At 38.9% G+C, this 25,573-nt stretch overlaps 2 protein-coding genes across 3 annotated transcripts in view; one reads left to right on the top strand and one right to left on the bottom strand.

The window, feature by feature from the left end:
• Positions 1-25,573, top strand: part of MED12L (mediator complex subunit 12L) — a 323,861-nt gene that overhangs the window by 93,659 nt on the left and 204,629 nt on the right. Inside the window, exons 12-16 of the mRNA XM_059391731.1 lie at positions 4,332-4,463; positions 7,624-7,750; positions 9,974-10,188; positions 11,473-11,577; positions 12,439-12,615. Coding sequence (XP_059247714.1) covers positions 4,332-4,463; positions 7,624-7,750; positions 9,974-10,188; positions 11,473-11,577; positions 12,439-12,615 — 756 coding nt within the window. The remainder of the gene's footprint in view (positions 1-4,331; positions 4,464-7,623; positions 7,751-9,973; positions 10,189-11,472; positions 11,578-12,438; positions 12,616-25,573) is intronic.
• On the bottom strand, positions 15,205-21,972 carry GPR171 (G protein-coupled receptor 171). Of its 2 annotated transcripts, none has more exons than XM_059388084.1 (2): positions 21,769-21,972; positions 15,205-17,534 (listed from the first exon to the last, which is right to left on the bottom strand). In XM_059388084.1, the coding sequence occupies exon 2, from the start codon at positions 17,509-17,511 to the stop codon at positions 16,555-16,557; it is 957 nt and encodes a 318-aa protein (XP_059244067.1). In that variant the 5' UTR covers positions 17,512-17,534; positions 21,769-21,972; the 3' UTR covers positions 15,205-16,554. The 2 variants fall into 2 exon arrangements, with proteins under 2 accessions (XP_059244067.1, XP_059244066.1); XM_059388083.1 differs by having other exon boundaries at positions 15,206-17,567.

Raw genomic sequence — 25,573 nt, 5'->3', positions numbered from 1 at the left:
TTGTGTCCCCTTGCTCCTTCTCCAGAGTCATCAGCACAGCATCTTCCAGTCTCTGACCCTGGCTCCTGCTTCTCCTGTCAAATCTCTTTACTCACAACTACTGCTGTGCTTAAGTTGGTTCCACCCAATAATCTGGGATAATTCTCCCCTCTTGACAGCCTGAATTTAATCACAGCCACAATGTCCCTTTTGTCATTTAAGGTAATGTATTCATATGTTCTGGCTTTAGCATGTGGACATCTTTGGGGTTGGGGGTGTTATTCTATCTCCCACTTACTTGTTTCTCCTTTTATTCATCTCTCTCTTGAAATTTAACTCATTTTTCAAGATTTTTCCCAAAAAGCCACTTTTTTTTTTTTTTTTTTAGATTTTTATTTATTTATTTGACAGAGATCACAGTAGACAGAGGCAGGCAGAGAGAGAGATAGGGAAGCAGGCTCCCTGCTGAGCAGAGAGCCCGATGCGGGACTCGATCCCAGGATCCTGAGATAATGACCTGAGCCGAAGGCAGCGGCTTAACCCACTGAGCCACCCAGGCGCCCAAAAAGCCACTTTCTGAAAGAAAGCATCTAGTAGTTCCCTTCAGTTTTCTCTCTCAGCTCCTGTTAAATGTTGACTCTCTGAGATAATCTTCATTTCCCATTTTTTCCTTTTCATTTCATTTCCTTCATTTCCAAATTATTTGTATACATGTATGTCTGTCCCACTTAATTGCCATCTTGTTGAAGAGAGGGACTGTAGTTTATATCTCAAAAATTTTTTTAAGGTTTTATTTATTTATTCATGAGAGACACAGAGAGAGAGAAAGAGAGGCAGAGGCAGAGAGAGAAGCTGGCTCCCCACTGAGCAGGGATTTTGATGCGGGACTTAATCCTAGGATCCCAGGATTATGACCTGAGCCTAAGGCAGACACTTAACCATCTGAGCCTCCCAGGCACCCCAGTATCTTGAACTCCTAAATTTCCTCAAATTTTTGCCTTGAGTGGCGCCTGGGTGGCTCAGCTGTTAAGCGTCTGCCTTCAACTCAGGTCATGATCCCAGGGTCCTGGGATCCAGCCCCATATCGGTCTACCTGCTCTGCAGGAAACCTGCTTCTCCTTCTTCCTCTCCCCTGCTTGTGTTCCCTCTCTCCCTGTGTCTGTCTCTGTCAAATGAGTAAGTAAAATCTTAAAAAAAAATTCTTTTTGCCTTGAAGTTTTTACATGTTAAAATCATATTTACTAAATTTCACTTACCAAATAATTATTGTTTTAAAGAAGTGGAGCTTAATATTCTTAGAAATTTGTTTATAGAGTGAGAATGTACTTCAATTTACATATTTGAAATTATGATGTCCTGTTGGCAGTTACTTGAATTAATTTGTAAGATAGCATCTGGTAGGCAAATGGAAGCAATCCTCTAATTTTCCAAAAGTTGACTGATGCAGAGTAGTGGGAGAGGGGCGCAAGGATCTGCATGTGGGGAGTGTAAGCCACGGCTGTCTGTGTGCATGTGCACTGAACATGTCTGATTGAATATACCCTGGAACTGGGACTAGAGTCAAAAAAGCAGAATATCCTTGTTTTCGGTAGCGGAATCTAGAAGGGGCTTCTTGGTAAACATAGCTTAAAATGTGAATCAAAACTTTGTAGTAATTAGTAGGGGTCAGAGGGGGAGTTTTCACTAAAAAATAATCTTGAAAAATATGCTGAAATTATAAAAGCATTTTATAACTAATAGATAATTTTTCAGTAATGAACTAATTAAAGTATATTATGACCAAAATACATAAATGTAATTATTCATATTGCAGGGGCCGTTTGCTTTAAAGTTGGTATCAGGTGACCTGATTTTCAGTATGATTTTCTGAGAAGTTAGCAATAGAACATCTTTAGTAATGTCTTACTGTTTCTTTTAAACTGGATACAGAACCTACGTATCCCTCCATCCCCACCACTCCAATATCCTGAGGAAGGCCTGGCATTTGTTTGGTAGTCCTTCTGATAGTCCAAAAGAGTAGGCTTTGCACTGTTTGAATCTGGCCAGTATTAGGAAGTATTTACTGGTTGAAAATAGATTATGGGCCTATAATTGAAATTAATATAAGAAAATTTCTATAATAAGATTTTGTATTTTAAAAACATAATCTTTCAGCAGCATTTTCCTTGGGTTTTCATAATTCACTTATTTCCTAATAATTACAAATTGAGACCACAGCTATATCAGGCAGACTGCAGGCCCTCCTGTCTTCAAGTTAAGATCTCAGATGTGTCTGTAAGCTGGGATGGACAGATGCTTATTGCCTATGAGATACGGAAAGTGCAGACAGTTGGACTTAATTATTTCCTCCTCCATGTTGTCAAAACGTCTTGTAGTTTTTATGTTTTTTAAAGTTTATTTGTTTGTTTATTTGATTTATTTATTTAAGTAATCTCTACACCCATCATGGAGCTCGAACTTACGATGCCAGGATCAAGAGTCGCACACTCCTCCAGTCGAGCCAGCCAGGCACCCTATCTATGTCTTGTAGCTTTATGATTAGTTGTTTTTTCTGTTTTTCTTTCTAGAAGGTGAACTTTTAGAGAATGGGCCAGGTCTTTTACATTTTTTTCCCTCAGTGCCTAGCATGGGTCCTTAATAAGTGCTTCTGGAAGTGAATTGACTCCTTCCTAGGGCTTATTTTCTAGCATGTCACTCCAAACCTGTGGTCCTGATCTGGATGTGTTAAAAAGAAATGTTTTCTCTTATATGTGCTGTTCTGTGCACGTTTAGGTCAAACAGAGTCCATTACTTAAGTTGAGTGAGTCATTCCTTTATTTCTTTGTAGCCTATTTTTATCTTATTTTAATGATGCAGAAGAAAATATAAAAAATTATAAGTGCAGATATGATGCACATTACTGTTTTATTAAAAACTGATGGTAGTATTTTTAGGGTAACTCCTTTTGATCTCTGTAATGTAAATCTAAGCATGTAGTGCTTCACTGAATTTACTTTTTATGTTTTTACTTTTCTCTGGATTAGATTGAATCCAGGCAAACATTCCTTCTAGTCTCTTTCTCTCTTAATTGTTATGTTCAATCTTTACATATTTTAATTCAGTTATTTCTCTTAATTTAAATTAAGAGACCCAGAGATTCTTTTGAGATCCTCCCTAGATAACATTTCTTTGTTTGAGTCAATATGTGTTTAACCAAATTTAGGGTAGGATGACTAAGAATCTTGGAATAAACTGGTTTTCATGATCTAAATTGTTTGCTAGTACCATAAACTGATTAGGGATTCTTACCCTGGGATGCTTGGGAGTCTTCACAGTCTTCACAGAGTCCCCTTTCTGAAAAGTTGTGCTGGATTTATGTGTTAATGTCTGTATATTTTTCCTGGGAGTGTGTTTATAACTCTTATAATCTTAATTGAGCTTATGGATTCTAAAACGTTTAGGACCTCTCACATGAAAGCCAATACTGTGATTCTCCAGTTCTTGTGGCATAGTGTTTATAAAGCTGGACAAATATTAAAAGCTGGCAGGTGATGTTACATTGCTTGGCTTGCACCCTTTAAGAGGAAAGGTGAGGTTACATAAAGCGATGATTTCCTCTTTTGACCTAGCTCCGCCTACCTGTCCCACATTCATGTCACTTGGGTTCCTGTGACCTTTCTTGGACCCCTCTGATCTTCAGTCTGTGGTACCCATTTCTGGGCCATGGCAACCACAGCTCGTAGTTCTGAGAACAGTGCTGAGCCCCGCGCAGACCCAGGATATACTGTCCTCTGCTGTGTCTTCTTTTAATTTTTGTTTCTGATGCTTGGTTGTCATTTCTCCTGTTTGTTGTTTCTAATGCAGTGAGGGTCTGGCCGGCTTAACAGCCTCCCCTCCAGTTCCTTTCTGTTCCTTGTTGGAGTAGGTGGCTTCTTTCCCGGGCATGTTTGGATTAGGTAGTGAGTGAGGCTCTGAGTGTGAGGGGGCCAGCAGTGGAGTGAGTGCTTTTCTGGATATTCAGTGCTCAGTTTCCCTTTCTCTTGGCTTTTGAGGCTGAGTTCCGGAGGATCAGTGGGGCTCTGTGATAATTCTGTATAAATGAAAGACATATACAAGGAGATTGGAGATTCTAATTCCCTTGAAATTGTCACAGAGTGAGCTGTTCCAGTAAGTGATTTCCTTCATTGTCACTTAAGTGTTGCTCTTTATACTTCAGTTAAAAGGGATTTGGGAACATTTTCGAGAATGACTATAATAAAATAAAAGCAATCTTAAAGAAAGCTTTAAAAGCATTACAAAGTCCGTTGCTTGCTTCCCATCATTGGGCGAACGCTTCACTTGACATGGCTGGTCCCCCTTTCTCTTGACTGTAGGTCGCCCCCAATGATGAAGCCGTGGTGACCCTGCTGTGTGAGTGGGCAGTGAGCTGCAAGCGGTCGGGCAAGCACAGGGCCATAGCTGTGGCGAAGCTCCTGGAGAAGAGGCAGGCGGAAATTGAGGCAGAGGTAGGTTCAGTTTTCTTTCTGGATGGAACGCCATCATTTAAAAATAACCGTTTTTTATCCATATGCTATTTTTTTTTCCTGTCTTCATGGAAAAAAGGGAGAATATACAAATTCACATAAGGAGAATCACAGATTCACATATAGGATCCCTCTTAGTTGGCGAAGCCAATAATTTATATTCTGGACTAATTTAAAATTGTATCTTTTAAAATAAAACTTTAACATCTGATTTATTTATTAAAAAGATATTATTGATTTGACAGAGTGAGAGGGAGCACGAGCAGGGGGCATGACAGAGGGAGAGGGAGAAGCAGGCTCCTTGTTGAGCCAGGGAGCCTGACATGGGACTCGATCCTAGGACCCTGGGATCACGACCTGAGCTGAAGGCAGATGCCTAACGACTGAGCCGCTCAGGCACCTCTAACATCTGATTTAGAACAAAGACCTCTCCCAAATGAAGTTGAGACACACAGGCACATATATACATTTTGTATTACATACATATGAATACACACACAACACACACACACTCACATACATGGAAATGTATATATTATACAACTTTTTTAAAGCTACATAATATAGTGAATCTGGAAATATTTTCTTTTCTTTAAGATTTCTTTACTTGACAGAGAGACAGTGAGAGGGGGAATGCAAGCAGGGGTGGGGAGGATAGAGAGAGAAGCAGGCTTCCCAGTGAGCAGGGACCCCGATGTGGGGCTCAATCCCAGGACCCTGAGATCATGACCTGAGCCGAAGGCAGACGCTTAACCCACTGAGCCACCCAGGCACCCTGGAAATATTTTCTTGAGGTAGTTCTGATTTTGAGATTACAGATATCAATTTTTATTAGTTTTATGATTGTATTCTGGCCCTTGGAAGTGGATTAAAAAGGAAAAAAACAAAGTTAGCTTGATAAACTCTATCTTTTGTTGAGGGAAAATTATTAAGCCAGCCCCCTTATCTGCCCATAAGATCGGGAGGGCTGGCCAGGAGAGAGGCTGTGGGTGGTGTGAGTGGCCTGCCCTCTCCTCCTCACCCAGACTGCTGCAGGGCCCTCTCCTCTCTGCTCCCTCACTCGCCTGCTCCTTTGCTCCTCACAGCAGCCACAGCCATCTTTTCAAACGGCAAGCAGATCATGTTTTCCCCTTATGCAGACTCCCAATGGCTCCTTACTGTGTCCACAGAGCCTTGTATGGGCCTCCCTGGCCTGCCTTTCCCTCCTGCCTCATTATTTCTCCCCTGGGGCATAGCTGCAGCTGCCGTGGCCCTTCTGGGTCTCCGGCAAGCCAAACCAGCTTCTGCCTTGGGACCTGGGGCTTGCTGTTTCTACTGGGTGGCATACTGCTCCCCAGTCTTCCCATGGCCAGTTCCTTTCTGCCATTGCTAGTTTAGGCAGTGTGACTTTCTAGCATTCCTAGCTCAACTTGGGTCACCTCCTCAGGAAGATCCTTTGTCACCCACCCTTCAGTCATTCTTTCTCTGTTTTACTCTCCTGTTGGCTTGTTCTTTAATGCCTGCCTACCACCCTCCAGAACGTAAGCTTGGCAGCAGGGACCTTGTCCACCTTGTTCAGTGTTGTGTCTTTGGCACCCCAAATAGTGTTCAGTACATAGCTGGTGCTCAGTAAATGTTGTATGAGTGGATGAGAATTTAGCTGGTTTTCTCTTACTAATAATACTCTTTCCTGTGAAGCTCTTAAAAAATGAAATAAGAATATATCCATAGACATCACTCTCCAGCTGTTGGGGAAGTATTCTTCACCAAATAAAAAGGATCATATTGTTCAAATTGGGGCTTGAAGATCCTGGGTTAAGTAAGGTGTGAAACACATGACCCATTTTACAATGTGCAGATTAGGAAAGATGTTTCATTGATTTTTGTTTTTTTTCTATGAATAGATAGACTATTTTACTGTGAATTGCAGTGGTTCAACTTTAGTAACCAAAGTTGAAATTCTCAAATTTAGTTGCTCCTTCTGGGTTGTCGTGCCTCATGGGCATCCCTTCTTCCAGTGTGTTCTGGAAACACACAGTCATTTTTGGAAGAAGCTCACACTGATGACTTTGTAATTTTTTATTATTTATTTATTTTTAAGATTTTATTTATTTATTTGACAGGCAGAGATCACAAGTAGGCAGAGAGGCAGACAGAGAGAGAGGGAGAAGCAGTCTCCCTGCTGAGCAGAGAGCCCGATGCGAGGCTCCATCCCAGGACCCTGAGATCATGACCTGAGCCGAAGGCAGAGGCTTTAACCCACTGAGCCACCCAGGCGCTCTGTAATTTTTTATTTTAATAAGCATAAATATTCACATCTAAAAAATGTATTCTCTCAGAGGTATTTAAGATAATTGATTGCTGTTGAACATCACCATTTTCAAAATTTGTCCTTTGTAAAGAGAGGATGGATTAGGGAATTAATATCTTAATATTAAAGAATAGTAATAAAAATGAGAAGAGCAAAGGGATATGAGAAAGAATAGAGAACAGGGTTCTGATTGCTTTTGAATTCTTTTTTGGTCTCCTAGTACTGTCTGAAATGAAGCTTCTTTAGTTCTGTGTTTCATGAACTGTGGAGATTCCACAGGTTCTAAGAGATCTTAACTGGTGAAGTGTGAGAGGTTAAGGAATCTTATCAGAGTAATTATGTTCACTTTCTCATTTGACAACATACTTCCGAACACCTCTTGCACACAGTTGTAAGTACACTAACCTAGCAAAAACAAACACACAAAAAAGTCAAACTTAGTAATAACATGCCCAAAAATTTCTCAGGGGAAGTATATAGTTAAGCATGAACTGTTTAAAAATGAAGAAAACTTCAAATTATTTTTAGCAATTTTGCATAGGGACAATGAGTAGTTTATTATACTATGCTGTATATTCAGTGGACAGTTATAATGTGGTGCAGAGTTTATAATTTACATGAATAATGTTTTTTAAGGGTGTCCTTTGAAATCATTTGAGTTGTTCTGGTGTAGTTTCCCCTAACTTTCAGAAATTATATTTACCTATGATGCATAGCCCTCAAGTACAGAAATCTCAATTAATTTTGCATGGTTTTTTTGAGAATTTAAATGTTAATAAAAAACTAACAAATTCATGACCTGCTGTGGCTACATTGCCGTATGTAATTAACTGTGCTTATTTTTAATTTTAGAGATGTGGTGAATCAGAGGTATTGGATGAGAAAGAATCCATTTCTTCAGCCTCTCTTGCTGGATCTAGTTTGCCTGTTTTCCAGAATGTTCTATTAAGATTTTTAGATACACAGGCCCCCTCATTATGTAAGTAAAGTTCTTTGCTTCTAGATCCTAAATAAAAGATTGGAGCTAATTCTTCTTTTTCTTCCTTGCGTCTTAATCAAGAGTTCTTGGTGCTGAATGTAATGCATATTTTACTGAGCAAAATTTTGTCGCATGTTTTTAATGGAGATTTCTATGCAATTTTAAAATTAAGTGAGCTGCAAAGACTTCAAAATCTCCAGAGTTTTAAAAATGTAAAAATAAGTCACCTCATTCTCTAATATGTGGTGGTATAGTTTTTCCTGTTCTAGCTCTTTCTTACCAAAAGAGAGGAGTTAAGGTCCTCTGAAGTTTCACTGTCTAATCATTATTGTGATTAGGAATTTTCTCTTTTTGCACTCTTTTCAAAATTTTTTCCTTTTCTAACTGCTGATAAGAAAAGGGGGAAAAGTCAAACAAAGTACTTTATAACCAGGTCCTTGATGTAAGGAAACAGTTTGTGTAGGTGGCTGGCTGCTTGCCTGTACTCTCTGGGATGTTCTTTCAGTCTCTCGTTCTTCTGTCTCTTTTTCTATTGTTTGTGGGAAGTCGAGTGTTTGGGTGTTACAAGCCCAGTGGGTTTATACTGTAAATTGACACTTGAAAGATTCATTTATGTGTGCTTAGCCGTCTTGATCTCATTCTGAGGCTTTGATGTGACAAAGTACAGCAGGGCAAGTCTTTAGGTAGATAGTGCTGAAACAACAGAAAGATGGCGTAAAGTGAAAAGTGATAGAAAGGGGAGAAAATGCATGGAGGGGGCGGGAGGGACAGGTTTGTTGTGAAGAATGAGGTAAAGCAGCAGGTAAATAGTACTGCTCCTGATTCCTTTGAGATGGCCCTTGTTTTGGGTTGAATGGTGCTTGGGAGTGAGGTTCTTTAAGTGGCCTGGTGGCTGTTCTGGGCCAGGGGAGAGCTGGAGCCACACTGGTGGTGGCAAGGTAGGCAGCTGTTGTGAAACATAGAAGAGGAAGCAGAAAAATGCAGGACAGAAGAGATCCCAGGGGGTAGAAAATAGATGGTCAGGAGTGGAAGTCAGCTGCTCCAGCTTCTCTTGCATTTCCGGAAGGGACGGATACACATTTGCCCTTGCTGTGCCTCAGCCTGTCCTCACTCCTGTTTGTTCTTTGGGAAGCTCTTCCTCCTGTCTGCCTCTGCTTGTTCTGGGGGATCCAGAAGAGAGAGAGCGGTGTTACTTCTCCATGTAGATACTGTGTGTCACTGACTCTGGCGGACAGCAGCAACCGCCAAGGCTTAAGTGTTAGGGAAGGAGCTTAATGTTCCGTGGATCCATCTGTTTGTCTCTGTGGGTGTTTGTGAGCAGGATGGTACCAGGGCCCGAGCCTCAAAGGGTGGCTCTTAACATTTTTTAGCCTCTCAAGGGTGCAAAGTTTCGGAGAGCAGATGCAGTATTGAAAGTCATAGTGTTAGTTGAACAGACTGGCTGCCAACTGGGAAAGACTGCAGAGCTTCATTTCTGTGTCTTCCATCTTCCCTCTTTTTTTTTTTTTTTAGTGGATCCCATGCACTAGTATTTTCAAGGACCTTTTGAATTGTTTTATTGTGAAGTGTCCTTTGAAAGGTACACACATACACCTTAGAAATATATGGACACTCTCAAGCTGTGAACACAGTCTTGAGCTGTTTTACTAGTAAAACCAGAGAAAAGCAGTTTGGCTCTGTCTCTCCCCCCCCTCTTTTTTTTTTCCTTCCCTGAAACTTTGTGTTTATGTTATTACTTAAGTGGTTACTCATTTGCCAGGAACCACTATCCTTAAACTGGAAATTGTGCTTAACACACTGGATGCTGTTTTTCAAGTCCAAAGGGACGATCAAAACCCATGTGCCCATAAGGCACAAAATGCTTGGGTCTCATTGTAAATTTTCTAATAACTCTTCTATTGTGTAAGAAAAAAAAATGAAAATATTGTTAAGCTTTTTTTTTTTTTAAAGATTTGCTTTTTAAAAAATTTGAGAGAGAGCACGAGTGGGGACTTTGGCAGGGAAGGGCAGGGGGAGAAGCAGACCTCCCCCCCCCCCCCCCCCCCAGCTCCCAGCAGGAAGCCCAGGTTGGGGCTCTGTCCCAGGACCCTGAGATCATAACCTGGGCTGAAGGCAGTTGCTTAACCCACTGAACCACCTGGGTGCCTCATGTTAAGCTTTCCTATTTAGTGTTTTTTTCCTACTATATCAAGGGGACTTAATTGTTGATTTTTTTCTTTATAGCGGATCCAAATAGTGAATGTGAAAAGGTAGAATTTGTGAATCTGGTGCTGCTCTTCTGTGAGTTCATCCGACACGATGTCTTCTCTCATGATGCATACATGTGCACCCTCATATCTCGAGGAGACTTGTCAGTCACCGCCTCGACCCGACCACGGTCGCCAGCAGGAGAGAATGTGGATGACCACTACCCAAAGGACCATGACATGAAAATGGAGGTATGGCCCTGGGAGTGGTGCCCCAGCCCTGAAAACAACTCAGCTGGGGAAACCCCTTTGAGAGGATCGTTTGGTGGTGGAAGGGTGATTACATTTAAATTGTATTCTCCTGTTAAAGAACTCATTTATCTCTGTTCCTCACTTACAAAGAAAACATATGGAATATATATATATCCCAGAATTTTCTTTCAGATACACTAAAACTATTAATGAAAAGATTTGACAGTACATAACATTTTTTTATTGGACAGGAATTATACGCTTCCAATTTTATGTATTTCTAGTTTCCAGTTTTTCTTTAACATTGTGCCTTAAAATCAGACTGATTTTGGCCTAAAGTCCCTTTCTAAGGAACATCTTTTCCCCAGTTCATCCATTGCTTCTGTCTTTCCTACAAAATGGGACATCCTGTTTTGATCATAACATATCATATTTTCATTTTAATTAATTGAAAACTGTAAAATGTTGTGAAATTATTCTTGCCAAATTATTTCATACTACAACTATAATTTAATGCCAATTTCTGGTGTTTTGGACATTGTTCCATATACTTAAGGAAGTTTTCAAGGCAGAAAGCATGGAGGTGGTAAAGAGAAAATAGTGGAAAATGGTGAGAGATTGTGGAGGTTCCTTAAAAATCAAGCCTCATGATGGTTTTGTGAGCGCTTAAGCATATGCTGTGATGATATTTTAAAACACTGGTTATCCTTGTAACTGAAAGACCTGGTATTAGAATTACATGTGTGGATTCATAGTTCGTGTTCTTAAGATTTGGTGATCAAATGGTGCAGGAATTTTAAAAATTACTTTTTTAATACAAATACTGTTGTTTCCAAATTTGCCCACACTAGACGTTATGAAAAGCTAAAAACCAAAGTTCCTTTACCTGTCTATGCTTCTTTTACATTTCTGTTTCTTCCCTTCTATTCTTGGATATCGAGGTTTCTTATATCTTAGGTACACTGTCAGATTTTCTAGGAAAAGTTTGTGAACACGTGACTGGGAATAGCCTAAAGGAGGGACATTATGGCCAGTTTGTTTTTAATGGCTTAAGTTTGTGGGCTCTTTCCTTCAAATATCTTGAAAGGTAAATCTGATGAGGATAAAGAATGTAACTTTTCAAAGCAAGTGCATGTCTTAAAACTTCTCTTTTTTTGGGAAAAATAGTTACTAGGGAGAGAAAAGACCTAGGGTGGTTAAAAACATCACTGTCATATTTTAGCTTCAGGTTTTTAATGAACTACAAAATTTACAGTGTCACTTTTTTTCTCTGGCAATCATCAGGAACAGACTATAATGGCGCATATGGGCCTTGACTCAGGAACTACTAATATTTTTGATGAAGTAGACAAGAATGACTTTAAAACTGACTTTGGTTCGGAATTTCCAGTAGGTTCAACCTTCAAATTCTTATTGACTATTAACCCCCTCTTCCCCACCCCATCCCAGCTTGTCTCCGTCCTTCTGTTCCTTGCCCCATGTGCTGGAATGACCTGTGTACCGATGTAAATGTGATCCTGCCATATTCCTTGCTAGGGTATAGTGACTCATCTTGTGCAATTGTCTCATTTCAGTTCATCCTTAGTTTTGGCTGCATTTTTTCCTTTGTAGATTAGAACACCCCTGTCCTCCTAGTTGACTATCTGTGACTCTTTTGCTCATTTGAGATCATCATCTCTCAGGAATACATGAATAGTTTGATCATGACAGTCTGTGTTGATTTGCTATGTATGTAGCTTTCCTGGATCTGGACTTGTTATACTTTCTCTACTTTATTTCCATATAATTATAATAATTTCCTCCTTATGGCTCTCAGTGAGGTGCTTTATAAAAAACATATTGTTTGGAATACTGATTAAAACTTTTATATCTGGTACTCATTAGTTTTGTTAATGATTTCTGTGTTTATGTTTTTGTAGGAAATGTAACCTTTTGAGGAAACACTTAACCTATGAGTCTGATGTTGTCTCTGGTCCTCTGGGAAGTGTAGCTTTGCATAATTCTTATGAGTGTGTTTGTCATTTTCTCATCTTTAAAATGGGAGATTATGTTGATAGTTTCCTACTAATCTGTATATGAATTTTGTGGAGATTAACACAGTTTCTTTTTTCTCTTTATTTTCTCATTGCTTAAAGAGGGAAGAGATAGTGTAGGAGTGTCTTGTGTATTTGGAGTTCTGGTATGTAGTGCTGTGTTTTGGTGTTGCTCTCTTTCATTTACAATCTCCAACATTTGTTTTACATGACTTAGATTTTTTCTCCCATGCCTGGAGAATCCTGTGAGAATGCCAACTCTTCCTTGGGCAGAAGAATGTCGGTTAATGGTGAGAAGTTGCTTAAGAGAGAAAAACCCAGGGAGCTAATTTTTCCATCTAATTATGACCTTCTGCGACACCTGCAGTATGCAACACATTTCCCCATACCTCTGGTAAGTCATGGCTTCCAGTTGACAGCCTTGATTATTTCATTTTATGATCATTAACCACTGACTCTTCTACTACTTGCCTGAGTATTACATATGAAAGCAGGTGAGTTTTTCATTCACTGCTTCTTTTGTTATAATTATGATCTTATACCGTATGTATAGTTGTAGTTCAAATTTGTGATGTGATGTTACTGGCTAGCTAGAATTAATGGAATTTTCTATATTAGTATCCTTTTATCAAGAGCATTTGAGTGACTGCAAATGACGTCTAAATGTGTTTTCCCACTTCCATTTTACACTCATTTACTGAATGTCTTTTATGTGCACTGTATTGTGGCAGGTACTTAGTGTTATGCAGATGAATGAGAATTTTGGGACACAGGAAAGATGAATAAGATAGGAGGGAGACACATGTGAAATTATATGCACTAAAACACAAGCAATAATTTAGTAAAAACCCAAGCACCCCCTGGAAGGTGAACTGTTTGATATGCCTGGGTGTCTTCCACTCTCAAAGAATAAATATTGGAGGGGAGAGAGAGAACATCTGATTGAGAAGATGGTTAAGGCTTCATAGAGGAGGTTGCATATGACATGGACTTGGATTTCAATCTGATGAATTTAAGAATTGAGCAGCATATGAGAGATATTAACTGGGAAATGTAGTGTTTGACTCATAACGAGTGATGTGATTTTTACTGAAGGGAAACAAGATTTTTTTTTTTTAAGATTTTAAAAATTTATTTATTTGACAGAGATCACAAGTAGGCATAGAGGCAGGCAGAGAGAGAGAGAGAGGAAGAAGCAGGCTCCCTGCTGAGCAGAGAGCCCGATGCGGGACTCGATTGCAGGACCCTGAGATCATGACCTGAGCCGAAGGCAGTGGCTTAACCCACTGAGCCACCCAGGCGCCCACAAGATTGGTTTTTTGATGTTAATGAAAATTGGACCCAAATCTGTAAATGTGTTTATAATTTTAGGTTTACTATCTTTTTTTCCTGGGATTTTAAGGGAAATGTTAATGAGCCTTTTTTTGTTGTTGTTGCATACTATTATTATTATTATTTTAACAGCAGTGTAATTGTGAGATATATATAATGTTGTCTTCTGGATATCTTTGAGGAGTTTCGCTCTGCAAACTAAATATTTTCTTAATTTTTAATTTCTGTTATTTTGGAACTTTTTAAAATTTTTAATTTTTTTTTACACTTATTTTTTTTTTTTATAACAACTAAGAATCTTCTTTTTGGTGTCAGTTTTTCTGTGTCCAGGGCTATGTCAAAAGTTGCCACAATTCTTTCTGCTCATCACCTGTACACATCACTCATTCCGAACATAATGGAATAATCTCACCGTGCATTTAGGGCAACAGAAAGGATAGCCTGATATTTTAGAGATGTGTCCTGAAGAATTTATGGATGAACTATTGTAATGTCTGGGATTGGTCTTAAAATAGTTGGCATCAAAAGTGGGGGGAGGCGGGATTTGAAGTCTGGAGTTCAGTTAACACTTAATGCACCAATGTTAATTTCCTATTTTTGGCAAATGTATCACGGTGATGTAAGGCATTAACATTAGGGGAAACTGAATGAAAGGTATAATGGAACATGCTGTACTGTGTACCTTTTCTGTAAATTTTAAAGTATTCCAAAATAAAACGTTAATTTAAATAAAAAGGAGAGAGGTAATAAATAGGCAAAATGTTGAATGTGGTTGAATTGGTTGCGGATTTTGTGTTCCTCTCTTTGGTAGGCAGGGCTTTACTGGCTTTCCTCTTCCATATGTCTTGGTTTAGGGCACTACCCAAGCACGGACGTATTTCTTCTATTGTTCATGTAATCCATGGCCACACAGTCATTCTCAGCATGTAACATTCTAAAGGCTGTCCTCTCCTTGGAGGAAGGAACATGAATGAGTTCCAGTGATTAAGTCTCTCATGATGGATTATGATATAACTGTAATGCAATCATAAAGCAACTGCTAGAAAATTGATGTTGTAGGATACAATTTTTTAATAGCCTTCTATCATCAGTTGCCTTAGGCCTCCCTTTACTGTGTCATTTAGAATAAATGATCAGTAATGTTACTAATGTAACATTGACATTAGGAATGCTGTAGAGAGTCTGGTCCTCTTCCTTAATAAAGAGGGAAAATTTGACTTACCTATTATGCATGAATATGAGAAGAATATGAGAATATGATTTAAAAAAATTGTTCCCTCCCACCCCCATTTCCTGTCTTAAAGATGTAGCTCTAGTATGTGAAGACCAAGGAGAGCGACTAATAGGGACTTGACCAAAAGATTCAGGAAAAGAAACTAGTAGTTTCATGTATGCTTATATGATCTGCTGGGCAGCAGACCATCAACAAACACAGGTTCTAGTGGGCTGGCATTTCAGCAGCATAGCTGTGGCGTAGCTGTGCCCTTTACACCCTGGGATAGAGACTTAATGCTGAAGGGGGGTTCCTGTCATGACCACTAGCTAGCTAGACTTTGTCCAGGGCTCACCATGGTGGAAGTGTGATAGACAGTTGTTTTGGTGCATTTTCTCATTTGGTGCATTTACTCTTTTCAAACTAGGGGATATGAAATTATACGCTGGAATTGTCTTGGGTTCAAGCTTCAGAAAATAATTCTTCTCAGTACAGGACTAAAAATGACTCTGGAATCAAACTAGTTTTGTTAGTTTCCAGGAACACTCTTTCTTTTTTCTTTTTTATTTTTTTACACAAATGGGAAAATTTATTAAAGTGAAAAGTACACTTGTGAAACATGAGCGTGGGCGAGCTCAAGAGGCTGCCGGGAACACCATTTTGTAATCACTGCAGCTAATGCAAACGTATTACTACTTGCTGCAAAACAGACTTGCTATTGAAATGAAACCCCCCCCACCCCCGAAGTCTCAGGTATGGTTATCTAAACTTTTCAATTTTCTTTTTTTTAAATAAGTCTTATATTTTATATCATCCGTTGAGTCCTTTCTGCATTACTGACCATAGAGAGAATTAGATTTGAGGGTTGTGACCCTGAGAGCTGGAGTCACCCCTTCTTTAAACTGGAGGCCCCATGTGGCGTCAGACTCAGACATGGTGCCAGTCAGCCCAGCATGTGTTGTGTTCCCTACAACACATGCTCTGTGTATCTGGCATGTCTGTTTTAAGTCCATTTGACTGGTGGTGTTTTTCCATACCTTTGATGCGAGCTTCTAGTTCCAAAACAGTAGTTTCAGCAGTCAGTGCAGTTTAACAACTTGCTTGAAAATGCTGTAGGATCTATTTCATGTTACTACAAAATAAGAAATCACTGGATTTGTCATTACTTAGGGTAGAAAGTCTTTATAAACCTGATAGAATATAAGTGTATAAAGTACATTAAACACTACTCATGTATTTCCAAGCCTCTTTAGAAGTGAATAGGTTTAGTTGCTGTGTTACAAAACAATTAGATATTAAAAATTGGAGTAGTGAGCTAAAAGGTTACCATCTTTGAAATGATGGATTAAAAAATAAACCAGGCCCAGGTGGTTTCATGGGAAGATCAGCTGGACTTTTTGGTATGATCTAAACGGTTTTATTTAAATTGTGTTGTTGAAGGGCTTTCTGGAACCTTACATGGATTATTTTGCATATTTCTATCAAGAAGTCAGTTCCTGGTATTTAAATGAATACTTCATGAATGCCTCTGAGCTTGTCCTAAAACTCTTTGGGATTTCAAGGATAATGCACAGTTTTACGTTGGTTCAACAGGATTTTTTAGTTTTTTTATGCAAATACTTGGGTTTAGGACCATTAACAACCACAAGAGTACTGCTTAGCTTACTTTTAGAAAAGTTTCTCAGTAACTAGGCCATGCATATGTCTCTTACTTAGGCCCTTTTCTCTCTTTCCTGGTACCTGTTGTCCAACGAGGCAGGAAGTGCATAACATGAAAAATCCCATATTTTATGCGTTGTTTTCACCATTTGATTTTTCTTTTGGAGCCTTGGTCTCCTTAGATGAAGCAAAGGTCTTGGTGACTGTAAAGCGGAATGCTTTTGAGAGATGATAGTACAGGATAGGATCAAAACACAGGTTCGACACAGCAAGGAGCAGTGTGGCCTCTTTGGCTTTAAAGAGTGAAATCCTGGTTGGGCAATCAGAGATCACCGTTGTCTGGCTCAGGGTGTATGGGATTCGGACAATGTGATACGGAACAAAACATATGATGTAGCCGGTAGTCACTAAAAGAATGTTGATGAGGGCTTTTTTCACATACTGATAATTTTCGTTGTCTTTGTTTCTGTAGAGTTGTCGAATTATAAGACAGTTAGATATTAAAATGATGGCTGAGAAATTTAAAAATATTGCTACACATACGAAATTTGTCAGTAAATGCCAATTTCTGCCAAACTCCCTTTTGAATTCCATGCATCCCACATTTGGCTTCTCCTCGATGTCTCTGATGGGAATCATCATGTTGGGCACTGTTATAAGAAGGACCATTAGCCACACCACGGTCGATATCATTTTGGCAAATCCAGGTTCTTGGATCCGATAAATCTTGGAGCTATATGTCAGCTGAAGACAGTGATCAATGCTGACAAATGCTAAGAAAATAATTGACAAGTACATATTAATGTAGATGAGGCAGGCTGTCACTTGGCAGTGGAAAATCTTCAGCTTCCAGGGCGCCACACCCAAGTCAACAACGATTTTCACTGGTAATGCCAGGGTCAGCAGGAAATCAGCCGTAAGCAGGTTAATTAAGTATATGCTTACACACCTGTGATTTTTGTTCTGTACGAAAGCCCAGGTTGCAAAACCACTTCCAATAATTCCAACAAGGAAAACTAAATAAAAAAAGTATGTGAATGGCTCCAGATCTCTGTGAACTGGGCAGAAGATAGAACTGTTTGTCATCTTGAGGGGAAGTAAGGATGACTCTGTTTTAAAAAAAAAAAAAAAATCTGAAGAATCTGTTTAAAAAAAAGGGTTGGGGAGGGAGGTTAGTAATTAAAATTAGAAATGATTTTCTTTAAAAACATTTGTATTCAGAACACCCAGGTCACAAGTTTTCTAATTCTTAGGTAGAATTTTATTGGTGAAATAGATGGTGGGAACATCATGGTTTGTAGAGGAGGCCTGGGTTTTCCATGGTCTGATTTCATGATTTTGGGAAGTCCCATAGAGTTTTGCTTCTAGAATGGATATTTTTGACATAATACTTTTGCATTCTGATAACTCTTGTTACCACTTGGGTTGGAAGTTAGTTTGCAGAGGAGATAAGTGAGCTGAAATTCTGAGAAACAGAGAGGAAATGAGGGCAAAATGGTTTAGTTGTGGCTAAGCCTGAAGAGGTTTCAGTGAGGCTTCCTGGCTTGCTGTTTTCATACATTGACACGAGCTCCTCATGCCAATAATGGGGGACAGAAAATTATTCTGAAATTTAGAGGGAATTATTTTAAAAGTAGGTCCTTCACTATGTCAAGTGCCAGAACATGTTCATCACCATTGCATTTCATTTTTCTGTTCAGCGAAAAGAGTTGAAGCGTTAGAATCTGGCTTGAATTGACGCTTACTCCTTCTTTTTCCTTACTCCCATTCCCTAGTGACCTGGGCCTGTGATGTCCAGTATGTGGCCACTTGTGACTACTGAGCACTTGAAATGACAGCCACTTCAACAGCCAAATTGATCTGGGCTGTAAATGCAAAATACGCACCAGGTTTTAAAGATTTTTTTAGGAAACAATACAAGTAGTAAAAGTGTGTACTATTTTGTACAAATAGAACAATTAGTAAAACATCTCCATATTTATTGTATTCAGTGTATGTTGAGATGATATTTCTGATGTTAGGTTAAATATATGATTAAAATTAATTTCTCCTGTTTCTTTTTGCCTTTTCAAATGCAGCTACTGGATAATTTTAAAGTACCTCTACCGTTTGTTTTCTGTTTCTGGTAAACAGTGCTTGTACAGATGTTTCGTGTCAGTGTTTTTGAGAAGTTTGACCACAGATGTATTTTAAAACCTTTTAGAGCAAGAATATATGATCATTGGTTACAAAATTCTCAAAGAGAAGCTCAGTTATATTTGTATGAAAGCATCTAACTATAATGCTTCTTTTCTTTCACTGTAGGTTTTGAGGCAGTTAAGCCCAAAAGTATAAGACATATTCTTAGAACCATTGTGATTGACACTGATAATGACAATCTTGTCATGTTCCCTCCAGATCTAGAACATAAGTATAAGGTAAACCAATGGGCTTTCGATCCTCTCTTTGGCCTGGTCCAAACTAATGCTCTTAGGGCCACGGATATATCTTTCTGGTGCTGCTTCTTGGTGTACACCCTCCTCATGCATATGAAACACTTTCGTCTTGTTTTAAAGACCAGGAGATTTTGTGTTTTAGCAGAAAAAAACCCGATACAAAACTTCTTAAAAACAGTGAATCTGGGTGACTGGGTGGCTCAGTTGGTTAATCTTAAGGCCCTGGGATGGAGTCCCACATTAGGCTCCCTCCTCAACAAGGGAGTGTGCTTCTTCCTCTGCCCCCCCCACCCCCGCCCCACTTGTGTTCATGCACATTTTCTTTCTCTCAAAAATAAGTAAAATTTAAAAAAAAGAAAATCTTAATTATAGTGTCTAAGAAGTCCAAGTAAACCGATTCTCTGAAACCTCTCTTTAAAAGTAAATCAACAACAACAAAACCTTTTGAAGCCTTTCTGTTCCTTAATTCTCCTGATTATTTAATGATCCACTGTATACACCTTGGGATGAAACACTATAAACAGATTGTTAAGGCAGACCTACACAAAACTTTATATAAAGTGTCATTTAAAAGGGTACCTGTCCTTCCTCTTTCCTGACTTCAGATAGGACTTCAGGGTTCATACATAATTCATTCTGCACTAAACTCAATGAAAATAATTGAGTACTTTGTGTCTGGCACTGTGCTAAGTACTTTACATGTGCTTATTTAACCTTTCATTATTCCCATCACGTAGACATTATCCCTACTTTATAAATGAGAAAAGTGTGGCACAACGAGGTTAAGTAACACCCAAGGTTATATAGTTGTTAAATTATAGAGCTAGGATTCCAACTCAGACAGTCTGACCTCAGAAGCTATATTCAAAACCACTCTAGAGCTTTGGCTCAGTAATAGTAGTAATCATGGTGATGGTGATGATAGTAACTGTTGTTACAGCAGCCAGCCTTATGAAGTGCTTACTATGTGGCAGAAACTATATTCTAGGCAATTTTCATGTAAAAGAGCAGAAAGAAAATATTAGTTCTTAACTTTCCCCCTAAATACTAATGAGAGAGGTTCAGACTTCAAGTATTTTTTTGTTTCCTTTTACTGTATATATATATTTAAAAGCCAGATCCAGGTTCTACCTTTTGGATCTAAACCTCCCTTACTTTCAAAGTTCCCATGACTTGGTTGCTTTAAGCCATCCCTACTGTCTTCACCCCAGTTCCCTAGACTGGTGGTATCTCTCCTCTGCTGTGAACTGCTCCTTCCTGCCTCTGTACTCTGGCTCTGATAAAAATTGGGGACTTATAGGACTTTAAGGATGGAGGGAACCTTTATTGATAGTGTCTAGCCCAAGCCTCAGATCAGTTGAGGAGACTGGGGTCTGGCACTCTGAAATTGTGCAAGGTTTTTCCAGCTTGTATGAATGGGCTAGAATCTGACCCCGCTGATGATTTTTAGGCTTTCTGACCTTATCCTTCTTATATCCAAATCCTTCCTATTTTAAAATGCCTGGAGTAAGCTCTTTGTGTCCGGAAGTCTACTCCAGGCTTCACTGACTTCTTAGAACTCTGTTTTTTTGGATAGTAACCATTTGTTTGAACCGTGGCATTCTGACCATCCTTTTCTTCTCTGGGTCAAAAGCTAGTGTTGAAATAAATTGATCCTCATCTCTCTCACCCACCTTAGCTCATTGTTCCTTTACCAGATGCTTACAATTTTGGCTTATGCTCTTGTATTCCCCCCCCTTTAAAAAAATGTTTTATTTATTTATTTGACAGAGATCACAAGTAGGCAGAGAGGCAGGCAGAGAGAGAGGGGGAAACAGGCTCCCTGCTGAGCAGACAGCTCGATGTGGGGCTCGATCCCAGGACCCTGGGATCATGACCTGAGCCAAAGGCAGAGGATTAACCCACTGAGCCACCCAGGTGCCCCTGCTCTTGTATTTCTAATGTTACATTATAATAGTTAACATAGTACTGTGTTTTTTTAAGTGCTCCTATTGTTCATTCTATTATATAATAAAGTCTCATTTTTATAGATGAATATACAGTAAAGAGGAGGATTAGAAAATTGTTTTCATCAATTAATAATTAGTATTCCCTATAGCTAGAACGGGCCATATATACCACTTACGGATAATTTATTTAAAAATAATCACAGCATAATTGTTTATCTGATGATGCTAGAGATTCCTGTAGGACCTTGCACTTGCTTTTTGTGAACCTCAGTCTAGATTGCAATGAAAAACAAATCTCATCATTAAAAATTTTTGGTATGTTGATTAGAGGTTAAATCATACTATAATAGCATTTTGTGTTCTCTCTCAGAAATCTGAAGACCAAATGCTTGATAAATGTTTCGTCAACCAATTACTTAGCCTGTGGAAATTTGATGTGCTACAGCAAAAATAAAAAAAACTTCAAGTGTCTCCTTTGTTTGGGATTGAGTGAATAATTGCTTAGGGAGTAAATACACTTACTAGATTTTTCTTTTTAAATGAAAGTCACAATAGAATGTTTTTGAAATTACCTATCAAAATTTTTATGGATGAAAGTCATTTCGAGATCTGTTGCGCCCTGTTGTAAAGACTTACAACAAGGCATTTATTCATTTTGTTATAAAAAATAAGATTGAGTTACTGAATGGTTATGTTGGCCTATAAGTAAATATTCAGTCTTGTATAAATTAAACTTTTTTTTTTTCTTTTGAGAGGAATGGATGAGGTCATCAGATAGAAGAAAATTATAGTGCAGTTCATAGTGAGAATCTATTTAGAATGTAATAATTGGTACCCTCTTACATGGCAGCCTTATCACACAGTGTCCTTTCCAACTTAAATGTCTTAAACACTGAGCATGATAGCTTCCCCTTAGATGGAAAGACATTTGAATATATCAAGTACTTAAAAAGACCTACCTGGGGGTATATTGTCTGAGCCGCTGCGGGCTCGCAGTGGGTCTTCAGAGAAGCAGGAGCTTGCCGTCTGGCCCGAGCAAGAGCACTGGCAGCTCCATTGCACGAAGGCTGGCTGTACAAAAAATTTCCTTTCCTTTTCGTGTGGTTTTAAAGTGTCGCATATTGACGTAGATGAAACTGTGGTTTGTGAATAGTTTACCTGTATGAAAGTCTCCCCAAGAGGTTCAATTTGGTGTGTGCTTCCTTCTGTGTGTTTGTGTATTCTTTTAGAGGAAAGATTTTTATTGTCCCATCGTTGTGCCTTGCATTTATTTTTTTAAACATCCAAGTTATGTTTTCCATCATAATGATTTTAAAGAACATCACTTTTGTGCCTTGAAAGGGGTTATGTGTTAAATATAGTAGGTCTTCAAGCAGAATTTCTTTAGTATACATCCTGATACTATCAGCTTTTCGAAGTTATAATTAGAACAATTGTTGCAGTTTGGGTTCTGCTGAGTCCTCTATTAATAAAGAAAGATGTGATTTAACATAGTCTGATAAAGTTTATGTTTTATTTATCTTTATTCTTTTTTTGTTGTTGTGGAAAAATCTGCAAGTAGCAACAGAAGAAAAATTACATGCACAGAGATAATTACTGTTAATGGTTTTGGTACATAAATTGGCACAAATTTCAGCACAGATTTAAAAATCTTTCTAAGTGTACGCACACCTACTTAAAATGTTATGTGATGTGTGCTGTAGGTATTGTTGTAATTCTTTTCTTTCAAGGATATTTTGGGTCTGTTTCTCTAAGTTCAAGAGTAGGCCATCTGTCAGTTTGGCCCAAATAGCTTAATAAATTGAGCCTGGTATTTAGTTAATAGATTGTATGTAAAGGAACCCTCCTGTGTATTTAAATTGTTTGGGTACATGATCATTCTGCCTGTGGTGAGCACATGTTTACTGAGTGTCTGAATGGAGCTCAGCATGGTGAAGGACCTCATGAAAAGTCACTGTACCCCATCCACGCCATCGACTGGCTTTGTTAGGTTATCTTTCTTGTATAAGTGTAGCCTTTATAAAAGAGGATATGAGCTCATGTCTCAACCGTATTTTCTGGAGTCCTACATCTGCTGGTCCAAAGTTGAGTTGAAAGTGCAAAACTATTTCTTGGTTAGGGCCTGAATTCTAGTGTTACTTCATTGGTTTGGTAGGTTCTTTGGTTTTCTCTCCTTTTTTCCTAATAATTCTTAGTTTTCCAGATATTAAAAAAAAAAAAAGTCTCTCCAGAATAATCCAAAATGAATCCCTTTTGTAATTACTTTTAAAAAGAAAAATCTCTCAAGAGACTAAAGGAGATGTCAAGCCATGGGGAATTTAGGGAGAGTTTAAGGGAACATTTTGGCAGCGGTAAGAATGCTTATGATGATAGTAGCCATTTGTTTCATGGATCCTGGTGTTCTCCCAAATTCATGTAGTAATAATACAATAGTGAGTATGAATATTAACTATTACTGCTATTATTATCACCATGTTGCAAAAGAAGACTTTTTTATATATATGCACTTACAGATTAGGCCAAAAACCCCCAAATCTTAAACTTTGTCCTTGGTTTTTGGTTAAGAAGCAATGTTAACTCTCATCATAACAGTGCTGGGAAAGGCTCTGTCCTTGAAGATTTGTGTGCATTATTGTTGGATGGGACTCAGTGAAAAGCACACTTCAGAAAAGACACCCTTGCAGATCATCAAGTAAGTGAGCAGTGATGCTCATGGTTCATATGCACATGCAATGGGGGACAGAGGTGGGGGCATGGAGAGAATTTGGTGAGACAGAGCTGGCTGCCAGTAGAGTGGTGAATGGTTCTAACATGGTATGCAGGAACACCGGAGTGAGCAGTTTTTGGTAGTGCAGTTTTTTGTTTCTTGTTTTAGGTAGGCATATCTATCTGTTTACGTCCCTGTTGACTTTGGGGGTATAGCCAGACAGAGCTGAGAAGTATATTTAACTATTCTGAAAGATCTGTGGCCACCGTTTTTGTGTCTGGATTGCCAGATAGAAAAGAGCTGAAGGACCCTAGTTCTCACTGTTCCATTTCCTTTTTGGAATGGTGAGAAACCAATCTTTTAATAGTGAAACTGAACCTTGTTCTTCCTTATGAGAATAACCTTCAGGCTATCTGATATTTTGTGGAAGTTTAATCAGAGTAGAAATATGCTTTTTTGGGGCTACCATCCCTGTTTTGTTTTTAACACAAATTCCATTTGAAATTTCCCAAAGTCATTTCTTTATCTCTTTCATTAAGAAAAAAGGGTTCTCAGAGTATATTTTGTTAGTGTTCTGGGAAATTAGATGTCATCACTAACCCAGTATTTTAGAAACCCAAGTGGGCAGAAGTGAGGTGAAGTTATTTTTCCTTGACCTTGGTCATAGCAGTACTTGAAAAGAAATGACGTACTAGTTACTTTAATGAATATTTTGCTTGTTTTAAATAAAACTTGAAAAAGCAAAATTGCCCCAGGAATTGACAAAATCTTACTGTAGTCAACTCCTCCAGGCACACAAATCATGCTTTTGATTTTACTGAACACAAATGCCAAACTGTATTTCAGTAGAAGTGTCGTTTTTAATGTTTAACTTTCTTAAAATTTGTTTTTTAAACATGACGTAGTAGCCCTTTGGAGCTAATAGGGAATGGGAAAATGAATATCGGAGTAGGTAGCCACTGCCACACTCAGACAGCAGTCTGAGAACTTATTTTCTTTTAAGGAAATCTACGATTTGTTAGGAAAGCCCACTCTTTTACAGATGGGGATACTAAGGCCTTGTCCAAGGCTGCTCCATTAGGCTCCAGTGACCTAGTACTTCATTATGCTTCTTAAAATGAAAGCGTTGGGGGTGGAAACAATGGTTACAAAGAAGGCCAGCAGGTCCATCCAGCCCGGCCCCCTGTCCTGTTGCCCCCCTTAGTTTAAATTTCAGTACTGCTGAGCTGTGGGAATGGTATGCGACTGTGCCTACTCCTCTCACAGAGTCTGCAATGCAGGATGCTCTCAACTCAAAGTAGTTTGCCTCCTGAAGCTTTTTTATGATCTTTGGGTAGGAGGCTGTTCCTTGGTTAAGAAATGCTGGTGATAAAGATGTTTATCTGGGTTGTGTGTGTGTGTGTGTCTGTCTGTCTGCCTTTCTCGGGAGCCACTGTGCTTTCGGTTCACATTTTGAAAGATCTTTTTAAAACATGTAATCCAATCAAGAAATGGGCAGAGGACATGAACAGACATTTCTGCAAAGAAGACATCCAGATGGCCAACGGACACATGAAAAAGTGCTCCATATCACTCGGCATCAGGGAAATACAAATCAAAACCACAATGAGATATCACCTCACACCAGTCAGAATGGCTAAAATCAACAAGTCAGGAAATGACAGATGCTGGCGAGGATGCGGAGAAAGGGGAACCTTCCTACACTGTTGGTGGGAATGCAAGCTGGTGCAACCACTCTGGAAAACAGCATGGAGGTTCCTCAAAATGTTGAAAATAGAACTGCCCTATGACCCAGCAATTGCACTACTGGGTATTTACCCTAAAGATACAAACGTAGTGATCCGAAGGGGCACGTGCACCCGAATGTTTATAGCAGCAATGTCCACAATAGCCAAACTGTGGAAAGAACCTAGATGTCCATCAACAGATGAATGGATCAAGAAGATGTGGTATATATACACAATGGAATACTATGCAGCCATCAAAAGAAATGAAATCTTGCCATTTGCGACAACATGGATGGAACTAGAGCGTATCATGCTTAGTGAAATAAGCCA

Source organism: Mustela nigripes, chromosome 2 (assembly GCF_022355385.1).
Source record: "Mustela nigripes isolate SB6536 chromosome 2, MUSNIG.SB6536, whole genome shotgun sequence".
NCBI lineage: Eukaryota > Metazoa > Chordata > Mammalia > Carnivora > Mustelidae > Mustela > Mustela nigripes.
The sequence above is the reverse complement of the archived record's forward strand: the minus strand, read 5'-3'. Positions and strand labels throughout refer to the sequence as shown.